The 15,736-nt window shown below is 36.1% G+C and overlaps 1 protein-coding gene across 2 annotated transcripts in view; it reads right to left on the minus strand.

The window, feature by feature from the left end:
• Positions 1-15,736, minus strand: part of DPP10 (dipeptidyl peptidase like 10) — a 555,621-nt gene that overhangs the window by 227,290 nt on the left and 312,595 nt on the right. For both annotated transcript variants that reach the window (XM_074873697.1, XM_074873696.1), the window contains exons 2-3: positions 11,144-11,258; positions 3,217-3,312 (exon numbers count right to left, since the gene is read on the minus strand). In XM_074873697.1, the coding sequence (XP_074729798.1) occupies positions 3,217-3,312; positions 11,144-11,258 (211 nt within the window). The remainder of the gene's footprint in view (positions 1-3,216; positions 3,313-11,143; positions 11,259-15,736) is intronic.

Below are 15,736 nucleotides of genomic sequence, written 5' to 3' on the forward strand. Positions count from 1 at the left end.
AGAAAAAAAGGGAGGAAGAAATCTGAAAGATACCTGAAGAGCTACATCTTCAAATTATATTAAATGTGAATATATTTTGTCACTTTTAAAACTAGCTCAATTTTTTCTTTTCTTTTCTTTGGCAACAGCTGATTATCTCACATAAAGAACAACATTTCCTCTGCAGCTTTAAACATTTGCATAATTATTAACTTTGGTGGCAAGAACATAAAATTATGGACTCAGTTTCAAGCAGAAAAGGAAATGGAATGTAAAAACTTCTGTACATAAGAGCTTTTCTTATTAAAGAGTAGACCAAAAATAACTACATGGGGATGATTTTTGTAGTGGAGGAACTTGCAAACAAGGAAGAAATAACATTGCGTTTGGCAGATAATGCCAGAGAAATTCAAACATCAGTACTGGAAGTTTCATTAAATGGCAGCAGTTACCTAAGAACCTTACCTAAGAACAAAGTGATTCGTCTAGCACTTGAAATCCTTAAACCAGACATTCTTCTACAAAATATGCTCTAAACCCTGCAAAAACTGCTTACAGCAGGAATCACTTTTTCAATCTCTATTCCCATCCCTTCCCAGGAGGTCAAGATGATAAAACTTTCAGATGGATACAAATTATTCTATCCCAAGAGGAGCAAAAACTAGTAAGTAGTAACTAGCTACTTATTTTCTGCTAAAATCTTCCTTTGCAGAGTCCAGAAGCACTTACCCTGCCAATATCCAAAGAAAGTGCCAAATGCTCCCCTCCAGCTTCACAGTAATGAATGCTGACTATTAAGTTATATATTTCATTCTCCGTGCATATAATGCCACCAGTGCAACGTTACCATGCCAGGAAAGTAAAGCACAACCTTATCCTAAGTCTTAAAAATACAATAGAAGCAGGAAACAGAAATGCTGCTTTGCAAGACTCCTCCTCATTTTATTTACTAAGATATTGATTTCATTAACCATATTGGGAATTTTCAAAGAAAATGCAAGAAAAAAAAAATCTATACATAATTTTTCTGTGCTTATCAGAAATACTAAACAATTAGTAAAACCCTTAATTTTCCACAGGTTTTCCCCAATTCCCATACACACACATACTCTAATAAGAAAAAGTCCATTCTTCCCTTTTTTTTGTACCACTGGATTTTGTTTCTTCTTTGGCAAATAAACACAGGAAAACACCTAAATGCAACCTTAGGAGTTCTCATATTGGCTGAGAAAACCATCACTGCAGAAAGACTGGATATTAGTACAACTGTACTGCTAATAAAGCACAGGGCCTTTCTTTATTAAATAGTATTTCTAATATTATTTTCAATAGATGGAAAAGTTCATAACTGTACAATCTCATAGCTTTTAGACTAGATTGCTTACAACGTCTGTTTTTCGCATGATACTATTAAAATTATCTTCGATTGTATGAGTTTTTTAAGATGGATTTTGAACATCACAAAAGAAACCTGTATCCAAGCAAGTGTTGAGCAGCAAATTCTACATTTCTTTTTACCACTTCTGGAAAACTCTTAAAAGAAGCTTTTATCTTATCACAGGCTGTAGAACACAGTTAAAAAAATACAATAAATGCTTTATATTATCAACAATATTTAATATAACTCAATTATTAACCCTTTAGTTTTATTGTCCTGGGTTTTGAAATTAGTAATGTTTTCATGCATAGAATATTATGCACGTTATAAATGACCACTAGTGTTATTAGATGAGTAACCTCATGGAGTTTTTGAGTAGCAAGAGTAATGTACAGAACTAGTGTAAGGATCTTGTTCCATTACCTACTTACCTGCTTTTAGTGACCACTTTGACTGACAGTACTGTGTCTGTAATAACTTCATTTGACAATTAGGAGCAGAATTTTTCAAGTAGGGTGGGGTCAAAGGCAGTTGCTTTGTGAATTTAACAGGTAACAACAAACTAATCAAAAATTGCTTTACATTTTAATTAGCCAAACAGTCTTAACTGGAAAAAAGTTTTCTGCCAACCACAAGATACTGTTCCTCTTGGCAATAGCACTGCTCTGGCTTTACCCAGTACCAGAGCTTTTGGCACTGACTGAAGACAGAAACCAGTCCAAAGAAGAAAGTAAGGGCATCTCAGCAACTGTATGGTCACTGGAATAGCTGGGGGAAAGGGAGTGGCAGGAAACTAAGCTGAGCCTTCCCTCTCTTTCCCCTAAACTACTGGATAACAAATAACGCCAGAGCTGGTCCTGGAAAAAGAAGACTGACCATACTTTTCTCCCTTTTTAGCCTTTTTTTTGAAATGCACTTACACTTGTTATGCCCGTTTCATTCTTTAGAGTATCTAATAAAGCAAAAATTCAGTTCAGTCATATAGCTTCCTACAAATGAAAACCAGTTCTAGTTATTACTAGATTGAATTAATATAATTGAATTAATATAATTGAATCATTATTTCCCATGCAAAGTTATCCTGAATTTACATACACAGTCACCAGACTTCCAGTCTCCTACCTTCCATAGAGCACTCCTTAACAATACTCTATTTTGCACAAAGCCTTTGATTATAACACCTGGAGTAATACAAAGATCCAACTATAGACACAAAACCAATGGTCACTATTGTGTTACTTGTACATTTCTTGCAAACATAAAGAATGTGGACAACCCATGTGATGAAGAGAAAAGGAGTTTGATGAGTGGAAAATGAATTTGTTTTCTTTTTCACATTAAAACTGCATAATTCTTTGGGAACCTGCATACCATTTATAAATCATTTAATAAAGTAGAACATTAAATACAATTTCTAGACATCAGAAAATGACTAAGAGCTGTACAAGTATATTGAAATATCTAAGAATCCATTCCAGATGTGAAGAGTTAGAACCAGTTCTCAAATCTCAAGTTCAGATATTAATAGAACAATTTAATTTTCTGAATTGATCTTCCTGTGAATCCGTAAACAAGATCCAGTTCTTAAAAACAACTCTTCATCACTGCCTCCAAACTGGATCAGTAACATAAACAGAAAATTTTAGTGAGTTTCTACTAGACGGAGTTTTAAAATTAGAAAACCACTTCAAAAATTAATGAAACAGACATGATTCAGAACTACAAGGAAAACCAGGACACCGGCCAATTTCAAGAGTTTGAAATTTTAACTGATTCTTTCTCAGTGTCTGGACAGTGACATCATTCAATACTCGAAATTATTACATAGTTCCAAATTATGTGAGAGATTATACACTTACCATTAATCCATTTGGCTTCTGGATTATGGACTATGAACTCTTTTCTGAAGAGATCTTCCAAGGACAATCTGGTTTCTGATGAATTTGCAAGTTCATCTGAAATAAACATAACGAGATTATTTTAGATAGTTATTAAAAACAATATATTCATTGTAGTTTGCAAAACATCAGAATTACAGAACCAGCATACATAGTTCAAAGGTCCTGTTGAAATCCATGACAATACCTTGCTCTTATTTTTTTTCACTACAAGAAAACTTTTCATTTTTCTTCAGTAAAGCTTCAGAAAACAAAGCATTGGTACCTTATGGACAGGACCACTGAAGGATGTAGTGCTTGGCTATTTATTATAGTGGTACTGTAGTGGCAAAGCTCCTTCTTGCCACAGCCCTACACCATAAGAAAAGTCTGATTACAAACCAATACAAAAATTCCTGACAGCCAAAGGATGTAGTCCATATTGATCACCTTATACAGACAGAAACTAAGTAAAATACTCCTGTAAGTAAATTTGGAATCAATTACACCTATCCTACAAATTAAAATGTAAAAAATAATAATAATTCCATATGCATATTTTATAGTCCATGCTTGCTCTCTAGTGAGAAGCACAACAAAACATTTGGCTAACAGCCTTGTGTTTTTCCCAAACATGATAGAACCCAGGAATATTGTGCTTCTGAACATTAGCCAACATCGATTTTCAAAACAAAACAATAAGTTGCCAGCTCCTAAAATCATCTCCATGCTTCATAAAAGAAAAAAAAGAAGATCTGCTAAATTCTACTTTTCTTGTGCTGTAGGTTAAATAATAAGTAGCGGAGATTCAATAGCGAACTGTTACATTAACATGTCAAATCAGAAATACTATTAAAGTAAAAGTTTTGCTGTCAAAACACAAAGTTTCTAATGAATATTCACTGATAGCATCTATGCACTTCACCTCCTAACAGCTTTAGGCTATTTAAGAGAACAGCAGCTGCCAAAAGCTGCGTTATACATTGCCCATGCACTAGCAAAAATATGCACCTATGCATTTCCGACACAATCAACCAGACAGATGCCCAGTCAGGTCTTTTAATCATTTTATCATTATTGAGCAGGTCTGCCATAGATTACTGCAGTACTTCTCTGCTCTATGAGCTTTTCCTTCCAATGTGTCAGGCATCCACCTTCTCTACAAGAGGATCTTTTTGTTAGTCAGATTTTGTCCTTACAGATTACTGATATTAAACAGTGCAGCTGATGACAGACCCATAGAAAAAGAATATCTAGAATCACAGCAGTCAAGGAGCAATCTTGTTATCTTGATGTCAAACCAATATGTTACCAACAGGTTTTTAACAAATAAATGTACTCTGTAAAGGTCGTATTCTGTAATACATTTCAGATGAAAATGCAACCCCTTCACAGTGAATAAAGTCAATCATAGTTTCGTTATTGGTCTTTATTCAGCCAAATTTCTCAATTAGAGACCCAGCTGAAAGCTTACTGAAATCAACAATAATATGATTTTTTTGCCTTTAAATGTCAGCACTGCCTGCTGCAATCACTTCAGTTAGTATTAATAAGGTGCATCCTTGCTGTACTGAAGAGAAACTCCTTTATAATGCACATCATAAATTTACAATAGACACAAGGCCATCACAGCTGCTCACTCCACAGCACTGCTGCATTTTGCACGCACCTCCCTCCCAGGTCTCAGCAGGGCCCCGGTAAGCACTTACTCACCGTAATCAACTCTTCTTGCCCTTGATGTCTTATAAGGCTAAGCATGCAGAGTTGTTCAAATCCTCTCTCATAAGACAAACGTTCTAATCCTTAAATAAGCTTTTTGCCCTCTTCCTACCTTCCAGGGATCAAAATAGTCTGTTTGGGTTTTTTTTTAGTCTCCAAGTCCAGCATGGGACACAATATTCCACTTGCAGTCTGACTAGAGCTTTACAGCAAAGTAACATTATCTCTCTTGATTTATACCTAATCCCTCTGTTTACACATCATGGGACCTTGTTAGCTCTTGCTCCTGCCTCACACTGAGGTTTTATCTTCAAAGTAAGCACATGTTGTTATATATGCTCTACTCAGCTCCACAAATACATTCCCTGTCTTGAAAACACTACTTCTAACTTAACACCATCAAATACTGGGCTCTTCATACAGCCATTCTCCCTTCTCCATAACCTTGCTGACTACCTACCCTCAACAAGCTGTTTTCCATCACCTGTTTTGATTCAACACACCCCGGTCCTGACGCTGTTTGTGATCCCGAAAGGATTCCCCTTCTAACCTTTCTTGAGTGTGTTTCTATTTATTGTGACCCCTTATACCCAGCCAGTTTGCCAAATATCAATCAAGCTCACACAAGCTGTTATGTTGCCAAAAATTGTCTTACCCAAGACAGTTTAGTTTTCACAGATTTTTTTTTATTAACTGCTTTAATAAAAAATCACTAAAACAATACATCAACTGTGTACAGAGAGGCTATCAGAGAAGAAAGGTATACCAGCTCTGCTCTAATTCACATGCCTGCCAAGTAATCTTGATATAAATTGGATTTTAAAGTAACTTTTAAAATTGCTGTTAGCATTGTTAAACTGAAAAAAATGGCATCTTCAAGCAACTTCACTAGATGTTTGAAACTAATTTTTTTTCTAATGCTAAAATATTACCGAAATAGAGCCTTGTTTGTAATCCTTGACACCAGCTTTCCACTCTGTCAATATCTCATATTGCATAATTTTTATGAAAAATGTTGATTTGACATCAAAAGACTCTAAAATAGTAATTTAAGTTTCCAAAATTCTTGGTTAATAGATAGCAAGATGAATTACACAACATGTGAACTCTCATATCACTATACTGTGTTCATCTTTCTTGAGCATAAACACAAATTAGTATGTATTCCACAAAGTACTTATTTTATTTTAAAGACTGCCTTTTTCCACTTTATGTTTATTACCACATTACCAAATAGCCTACTATCTCTTTTTCATTTCCATTTTAAATTTTATTGAATTATTCCTTGAAGGAATCGTATTTCCAATGTCCTCACACTATTTCCCATGGATTTCTGTATTTCAGTCTGAAATTATATATATTATGTGTAGAAAATGAACACAGATTACAGAAGGTACAAACAAAATCAAATGTTAAAAAATAAATGGCTACTTTTTAACTATACATCAAACTAACAACAGTTCAACAACTGGTGTGTATTTATTCAAAATTACAAACCTGTCTGTGCTTACTAAACTAGAAGACTGCAAAAGTAGAAAGTAATAGCCTCATTACTTTTCATGAGTTTATAGGACATTATTTTTGCAGGTTAAAAGTAGTCTAAACACCTCATAAAATTTACCTCCTAACTTAGCAAATAAAACTAATAATGATGTAGTATAGTATATTATTAACTCAAACTCCTTACTGACTTTTCTGTGGAAAAAAGTTTTAACACTAGAAATTGGAAAAAGGCTTGATGTTAAATGCCATCTGAAAAGTGGAAAAACACCACTAGTAAAATGTATGTAAGCTAACAGGTATATTGGTAACAGGGAATTAGTATGGTTTGTATTATGTTTGCATGAAAAAGGAAAAACAATCTACCAGAAAGTAGTCAGATACCAAAACTTGTTTACCAATTTACAGTAGTTACAGGGAGCCTATACAGCATTGAACAGAAACCTGAATCTTCTGGTAATGAATCTTCACTTCAGAAAAAAAAAAATTTTTAGTTTGCCTTCTATTCATTTAAGAGTAGTATGAGAGATGGCGTGGAAGGGTTGGTTGCAACGCTGTTCTAAACAGAATATTTACCTATTGGACATAATCCAAACAGATCCTTTTCCTAGAGCTAGATTTTACTCAAAACAATTTTAAAAAAGCATTTTCTGTCAGTTTGGCTGATCTAAATGTTCCCTAAAGGAATTTTTCTGCAAAGCTGTCTTTTTTCAGAGATGAAAAAAATCTCTGATTAGAGTTACATGCCACTTCGCTCAAGAGTAATTACCATATATCAGCATGCATAGTTTAAATGCTAACATCAATATCTCAGTAACAGAGTCCCACATAAAGCATTCGAGTCCACCACACCTTCAGAAACTGTAAGTTAACATGAAAGTATCATTCCCAAAACTAAAAACAGCCTTAAGTGTTGTGGCAAAACACCTGTACAGCGGTGGCAACATCTGTACAACTCTTAGGCTGTTATTCGGTGATTTTTCACATAAAAGCTTTCAGTTTCTAGCACTTCCAATTGAGCATTTCTCAGTTTTGAAATGTAGATCAACAGTGGTCGATCGGATAGATCTTCAGATAATTTCTACGATGTGGAACGTGCTGTCATGATGCAAAGTACAAAAACATGCGGATGTAAAGGCAGGAGTGAGGCACTGATCCCAGAAAATCTACCTATGAATATTTCAGTATATGCAAGTATGTGATGAAACTTCAAAAACGTGAAATAAAATAAAAGCAGAACAAGAAAGATACCTGTGTTACATTAATGCTGACATACAAACAAAACGATGGCATTTCATAAACAGCTATTTCTGTCTCTGCATTAACTCCCAATATAAAGAAAGTTACATTTATAGGATTATTCCCAAGGTGTTTTTTTCTTTTGTTCTCTCTTAAATATTTCTCCAGCAATCACCTTCAAATATTACACACAAAAATCGCTGCATTCATCATAAAATTGCCCCAGAGGATAGACAGGCTCCTATTCTGAAACTCCGAAGCTTTTCCACACTCCAGTCTCTTACTATAACAAGAGTAACCTCATTCTTTGAAACCTTTGATATCTTCATGCACTTTCTTTATCATTGCACTTACATAATTGTGAAGAAAACTAGCAGGGATACTTGCTGGTAAGCCTTCTACTCCCAGCTACAGAACAATGTAGCAATTTGTGCCTGATGGGCACAATAGGGGTTTTTTTTAATGTACTTCTTCATCCACAGAGGTTCACAAAGAGTTGTTGAACCCCAACAAGAGGTTACTCGACTGAGAGTCCATTCAGACTCTACCACTAATCTCTTACCTTACTGAATGGTCTTACATTTTTCCATCTCTTTGTTGAGAACACTAGTAGTACCATTGATGAAAGCAATAGAAAGGGGACCAAAATATTACTAATATTGTTGGTACAATTTACTGAAACCACAACCATAATTGCAACACAGATATATTTTAACAGAAGCTAAGATATTAGTAGGTCGAAATACATCTCTTATTTCAACACAGTTCCTGCTTAGTGTTGTATGTTCGAGTTATATTTCATGTAATAAAAAAGACTAAAAAAATCAAGAATATCCATTTAGTTTTAATATCTTTGTATCTTTAGCAGAAGCTAAAGCCTCTTTGAAGCCTTTTGCATATAACTTACATGGAACATTTTCTTGTAAAAGCTTGTCATCTCATACAGAACTATTGATCCCTCTATTAAAAAAGGCATTCAATCTATTGCTCAGAGTTTGAGTGAAGCCAAATGACAACTGTTAAAAGCGCACACGGACCTACGAGTTTCCTATATTGTGGACAAAGCAATGCATAAATAACTGTAGGCAAAAGAGATAATTTCTTTTGGATTTGGCGTATCAGTAAATACACTTTTGCCTCCACAAATCTTTCAACAAAACAATCAGGCTTCTGAGCAACCACCATTTGAAATTATTACCATCTCCATAAAAAGAAGCAGCATGATGTTTAGTGGAATTTACATGAAATCTAAAAAGCACCCATCAGTACAGTCAGAACTAAACAGGGAAGGAAGTCTCTGATGCTTAAAATAGCATTAGAAATGAAAAGCCATGCAGTCTGAACTATCCCAACGTAACAGAGGACATAATTCTCACTATTGCACTGAACAACTTAATTCAGATCTATTATATTTTATGAGAACAATTTGCAAAACCAAGTATTAATAATACCAGATTGGTAGCACCTTAGCAATAGCCAGAGCACCTCACAATAGCCAGACCTGTGAGAGAGTCTCCAAGTTTTTCCTCCCCTCGAATGCTAGACATCCCAAAGTGATCTTACATATCTTCAAGACCAGATAACTTCAGCTACAGTGCTTACTACCTGCCAGCAAAGCGGCAGAGTATCAGAATATTTTCTTCCAAAAACATACTAATTAGTCATGACAGTGAAGGGGGAATACGACTGTTTAGAATCAAAATATGGAAAGTTGCTGTCCTACAATGTACCTCCAAAGCTTTCATTGGTAAGCATTTCCAACCTGCAAGAAACCTCAGTTTTATAGACCTAGATCATTTTGGGAAAAAGGTTGGTGTTTATATTAAGCTCTACAGTCTCTACGGGATATCTTAGGGCATGTGAGCTGACAGAACTAGTTTTTACTTGCATGACTTGAACTGAAATGCAGGTCTCAGCTTACATCAAATTTTCAAGCAAGCTCTATGGATATTGAAACTGCCTCAGATATGTTGTAATTCACTAAGCATTTTTAACATACCAAAAAAAAAAATTTCCCTAGATTGCCTATTCTTTTTTCTATGAGTGCCTTCAAAGACTTCAATTTATGTTTTTACATCATTATTAATTCTATATAAATATAAGAGACAGAACTGATGTTTATTATTGTGAATTCCAGCATAACACTTTTGAGATTTTACAAGCCTTAAAAAAAAAGTTACCTCTCCTTGAAAAGAAAAAGAGTCTTCTGTCTTAAAAGTGTACCAGGATATGCCACCATTTACCCTCAACATCTGTTTTTCATTAGTCCCTGAAGAAACTCCTATACACTGAGACACAGCAGCACAACTTTGCTTTTATTTTTCTCAAAATGTTCTAAGTAGAAACAAGCAGTTATTTCTTTATCATACCTTGGACAGCACCATGTATATGTAGTAGATATTTATACAAAACAGAGGAAGCAGAATGGTCTGTAGAATTCCTACATACTCCCTCCAGCTCCCTTGTTCCCTCCGACAAGCAAAACTTTTTGATCCTTTTCCACTCAGTCTCCCCACCTTCCTTTCAAGCAGCAGCAGTCTGCTACTGTACTTGCTCATGCACAGACCCACCCAGCTTCCCTTGATTTCATCTGGTGGCCAAATTGTCTGGAATTCTTATTTAACTAAAAAGCACTTCATTAGTGTTTTGGTTTACACAAACTGGGCACTTGCATGGAAGTTAACATCTGCAGACCAATATTTACTATCTAGGCATGCCATCCAAATCAGGTACTTTACATTCTAATTTTAAATCTGGAAAAAAGAAATTAAAGATAATTTTTTCTTTAAAAGTTGTTCAGTGTTTCCTTCCCTTAGGTTCCTAGATGCAGTTAAATGGTTGCTGCCCCAGCAGGAAAAAGAAAATCTTTAGAAAAATAACTCCCATCAAATTAGGGAAAAAAATAATAAATAAATTAGCATAATTATTTTATACATTCAACTGCCTTTTTTGTCTACTACTTGCCCTCCCCCCTTTTTCTTTTTGTAAATGAACCTTTAAGTAATTTCCCCCTCTTTGTTTTTGAAAGAAAGAAAATGGAGGAAGTTTTTGCATATACATATGAAAGATACGTGCTTCTGATTCAGTGAGAAGTTTCATTCTCAGAATTAGTTTTCCGTGCCATACAGTTCCTCTTATCTCATCTGTGAATCTGAAATTACACCAAGACACAAGTGACAAAATCTTAAAGTCAGCTTACAGCTGCTGAGGCTAATGAGGATTGCTTGTAGCCATCTCAAGGCTGACACAATTCTAAGGACTTACTGCAAAGCCAAATGCTTCTGCTCCACAAGGCCTCTGGTAACTCTCGAGTCCCTACAAGCACCAGATTTATACTAGTCGGAAGTTAAAATGCTTAAGGGGAAGAGATACTTTAACATTTGTATGTCATTTTAATAACTGCATTATGAATCATAAACCTTCAGTAAGATAAAATAAAGAAGTAGGTTACCTGGCGTTAAAAGAATGACAGACATAGTGATGAGTGAACAAACAACTAGAATCACCAGCAGCGCAATAGCAATTCCCTTCCAGTTCCTCTGCGGAGGGCTGTTACTTCCAAGTTCCTACAGGAATGGAAAAAAATAAAATAAAAGGAAAAGACCATGTTTCATAACCATATATTTCTAGAACTATTAGTGACAGGAAAATTGCTTTGTGCATACTCATAATCACAGCATGGGAGGTGATCATGATCCCTCCTCTCTCAATAGTACACACAGTCATGCAAAGGTGTGTAACTCTTACATTTTTTTAATAGATATCTCTTTTTTTAAAATATATATATGTAATTTTATACCCCTAAGACACAGTCAAATGAGCTTATACAAGCTGTCCAAAATACAACTGGTGTTATAATGTGCTGAACATAAACTTCAGGACAATATCAACTAGCAGTTTATAAGATAATTACAGAAATGAAATGTAGCAATTTACTGTAATTCCACCTAACGTGGTATGGACCATAAAGGTTTAAATACACATCCTTTTTAATGTACACTATTAAACTTATTTGTAGTAGAAAACGTTTACAAAACTGCCTGAGGCTCCAAGTATTCCATCCGAAGCCACACAGCTCTTCTTTTCTATACAGTAGTTCAACTGTAAACTGCTCCCCTATTACTCATAAAAAACCAACAGTAGCTTATAACAAATGTTAAATGAATGCTTCTGTAACTACTAGTATACTTAAACCTACATTCTCTGTGGTTACGTGTTTAACTCCTGTTAACTCCAGCCAGACACCATTTAGGTTTGTCAGTAGTAGCAATGCATTGCCTGTGTTTATGGTACAGTTTGAGACAAAACAACACGTAAACATCTAACAACAGAACAACAAAACCAGTACAATTGTTTCATACAATCCTAACTTTCTCCCACAGAAAACAGTATTTTTGATATTTATAGCTGGCAAGCATAAATATTTCTCTGCCACAATTACCCATGCTTTTACTATCTCAAAATTAAACTGCTGTGAAAAGACTCTGTGAAAAGAAACCTGGGAGGGACTTCACAGAAGATCCCACTCCATCCCACTTACAAAGTTGAATTATGTTACACAAGTGTTTCACGGTCTACACAAGCTTCCACTAAGCTTCAACTAAATACCGAGTGGGGTAAAATATGTGGGCTTTAGCCCACACTTGCCCTTGAAGCCAATACCACATACAAGCCTCTCTCCCCCTGCCCACGACTTGCTGTCATAACATGCTTCAGCAGAGCCCTGCAAGGCTATCTCTCCACTCAATGCATAGGAAGAGATTGCCACAAAAGATGAGAGATTACTTGGGAGTCTCTCCTATTTGATTTGCAATCCTGGGTTTGTTAATCTTGCAAGTACATAGCAAGAACATTCTTTTATCTTTCCCCTTTCTGCCAGACAAAAGGGTAGAGGGATGGGGGTGACTCTGCCACTTCAGCCATCTTGTTCTATGGGGAGGACTAAGGCACAGAAAGGCACCTTCTGCTGTTTTATAAGCTTCCAAATGCTTATTGATACTTTTTCACATACAGATAATTTTAGTTTTCTGAATTATGAGAAATTGAGATGTTTTAACAACAGAAAAGGCCTTCTTGCCTGGTGTACACCACCTCAACACCATACACCACCCAGAACAAGATCTCTAACAGTGTCTTTATTTTTTTTTTTTTTTTTTAACACCTCACCTGTTCATTTCCACCTGTAAAAGACAGTTTCTCTCCAGGAAACATAAGGGGAATTCCCCTACAGAGTCTCTAAACAGTCCCACAGGGGAAGTCTCACAGGAGCCCTCAGCCTGTCACACCTCCCAGCAAGGAGGCCCTTGGCCACCTCGACATGGCAGGCAGCCACTGGACCCCACCCTTCTGCCTGGCCTGGGCCTGGCTGAGCTTGCTCATTTTTGAGATTTTTAGCCCCACCAGAGAGGAGAATTAGCCAGTCTGTCTACTCAGTGTAAACCCTAGGCCACAGCTGGTCTTCAGGGAATCAGCTCCCTCACCTGACAGGTGGTGTCGCCTTCCTTTCCCCACAGCTGAAGCCAACTCGGACCTAGTGGTAAATGGCTGCTGGCCAGCCTGGGCTGCTCTCAGTCCTTCCCTCCCAGTGGCTGTAAGAGTAATTGTACTTTTTTGTTGATACTCATTGAACAGCTGATAAGGGATGATATTCAACTATAGTACATAGAAGGAAATTACTGCAGACAGTTGCAGTACAGCATTAGCTGGTGGTCCCTCTCAGACAGAGCTCTGTGCAGCTTTCATGGGGATTGCCGTGCAGGAGAAGCCTGATTACCATAACCAACAATGCACCTCTGATGCCAATATTTTTTTTACTGAAGTTCAGGACTCCTGTCATCCACAAGCAGGGGAAAAAAAATGTGTTAGCAGGAACTGCTGGCATCTATCACCTCCTCATCCCATTGCCCCTGCTTCTCAACACCTTGCAAACCTGCCTGCTCCCCTTGTATTCTTCAGCTCCTCCTGATTCACTCCCACCTCATTAAATACTAATTACCATAGAAACTTCCTGGGTAGCCTTAGTGACAGTTGGTCTTGAAGGCCTGCATGACAGCTTCACAAGCCCCTTTGGTGATCCCCAGGATATGAGAATTACATGTCTCAATCTTTTCTGGACAGCCCTGGCCACACTGACACTGCAAGGATCCCCAGCCTTTTCAGATAAACACAAAATTTTTCTTTCCTGCATATAAACTCAGATCCAAGCTATTACTTGCCCTTAAGTAAGAATTATTTTAATGTTAATGGCACAGTCTAGAAAATACAAACTTATTCTAAACATAACAGTATAAGCCTTATTCATATGACACTTGAATTCAATTGTAATAGAAGAACTAGCAGCTTGTATACACAAGCAGCAGTGAGAAAACAGTAGCTACCCTCAGAGAATTGTGAAACCTTATTCCAAAGGATTGACTTAAAACAACAGAAGCTGGACAACTTGATGAATGTACCAAAGCCTCTAAAAAAATCTACCAAGTCCTCATTATTCAGAAGGTTCGTCTCTGCAGACATGAATATTGTTCAGTTTCTAAAAATAAAGCTCCATTTTAAATACTTCTGCAAATTTTTGCAAGAATATCAAACGGATAAATCTAGTATTGAGCATACAAAGCTTACTGGTACCCATAGTGAGAAAGAAGAGGGCTTCCAGCTAGCTGAAAATCTTGGAGACTCGCATAAAAGGAGAGACTTGTCTCTGACTAAGAATAAAGTACTTGGTTTTAATATTTTGATAAAATTTGTGTTCTTCCAAATGATTAGAAGTTATTAAAAGGTCATGATGATGTTTTGATATTGAGTGACAACATTCTGGTAAGACATTTGTGAAGTTAATGTACACTAACAAAAAAGATTTGATGAAATATTGGAAAAATTTCTATAATAAGGTGCATTCATAGCACAACCAATATCAAGGACACCTCCAACCAACTCTCTTGATGTTAACCAATGCAACTCTTGGACTATACCTCACAAAGTTTTAAATTAGAGTAAGCTGCTGTTCTTCAACAATAAAATATTTTTATCCTTGCACTGCCTTTCAAAATGGTCATAAGCAAAGGCAGTTAAATAGATTTTTAGACCATGTATCACTGGCAAGACAGAAGCTGTCATTTTTGACTATGACAAGAAGATAGAGGCATTCAAGAGGAAACATCATAGAGGGCCATACAATGAGAAGCTTTTGACATCATATAGTTTCCCCATAACTAACTGGTACATAACAACAGTGGACACACAGATGGAGATGCAGGGATCTAATCTTCTAAACAGGCTCTTCTATTAATGTGGTTTGAAAAAATATCAACTTCTGAATATAATGTTTTATATATAATACTATCTATAACATTATTATCGATTTTACAGTCTAACTCTAATGAATCAGAAAATGCTCAAAGTATAATGCAATTGCACGTTTTCTCATTATTTAAAGTACCTTTTTCACAAAGCATTTAATTGCACTGTTGCCAAAAAAAATCCTTAAGTAACATATATTTCTGAATGTAAATTGTGATTGAGTAATACCTTACTAAAACACAGCTACAAAGAGAAAAATCCATTATACTGCATACACAAAAAGCTGTACACAAATGTTATAGAACCTAATGCTTTTGGCCTATTCCTGCCAAATGCTAAAGACCACATGTTACCATGAACTTTTAATCACTACCATCAGTGAACTCAACATATGGAAACGAAGGGAGGTTCTGGCCTAAGAGCCTAAACTTTCTGCTCTGTGACTGCCTCCATTTAATCTCTGTCAAAAAGACCCCTAAAAGAAAAGGCATAACTTGCTGTCAGACTGCTTTTACAAAGACAGGTATTATATAGCATTACAGAGGAAGCAAATAGTGTAATTAAGTCATCACACCAAAATTTTGCAATAGTAACCAAAAGAAAGGCTAAAACAAAAATCTGCAGAGATTGGACATGAGAGGGATGACAGGTTGAGGCTGTCAAAGGAGAGCATGAGTGATTTCAACCCTTTAGCATTCCTCTATGCTAAATCCCACTTGCCACTGAAAAACAAGTATCTCTGAGAGAA

Source organism: Strix uralensis, chromosome 6 (genome assembly GCF_047716275.1).
Source record: "Strix uralensis isolate ZFMK-TIS-50842 chromosome 6, bStrUra1, whole genome shotgun sequence".
Lineage (NCBI taxonomy): Eukaryota > Metazoa > Chordata > Aves > Strigiformes > Strigidae > Strix > Strix uralensis.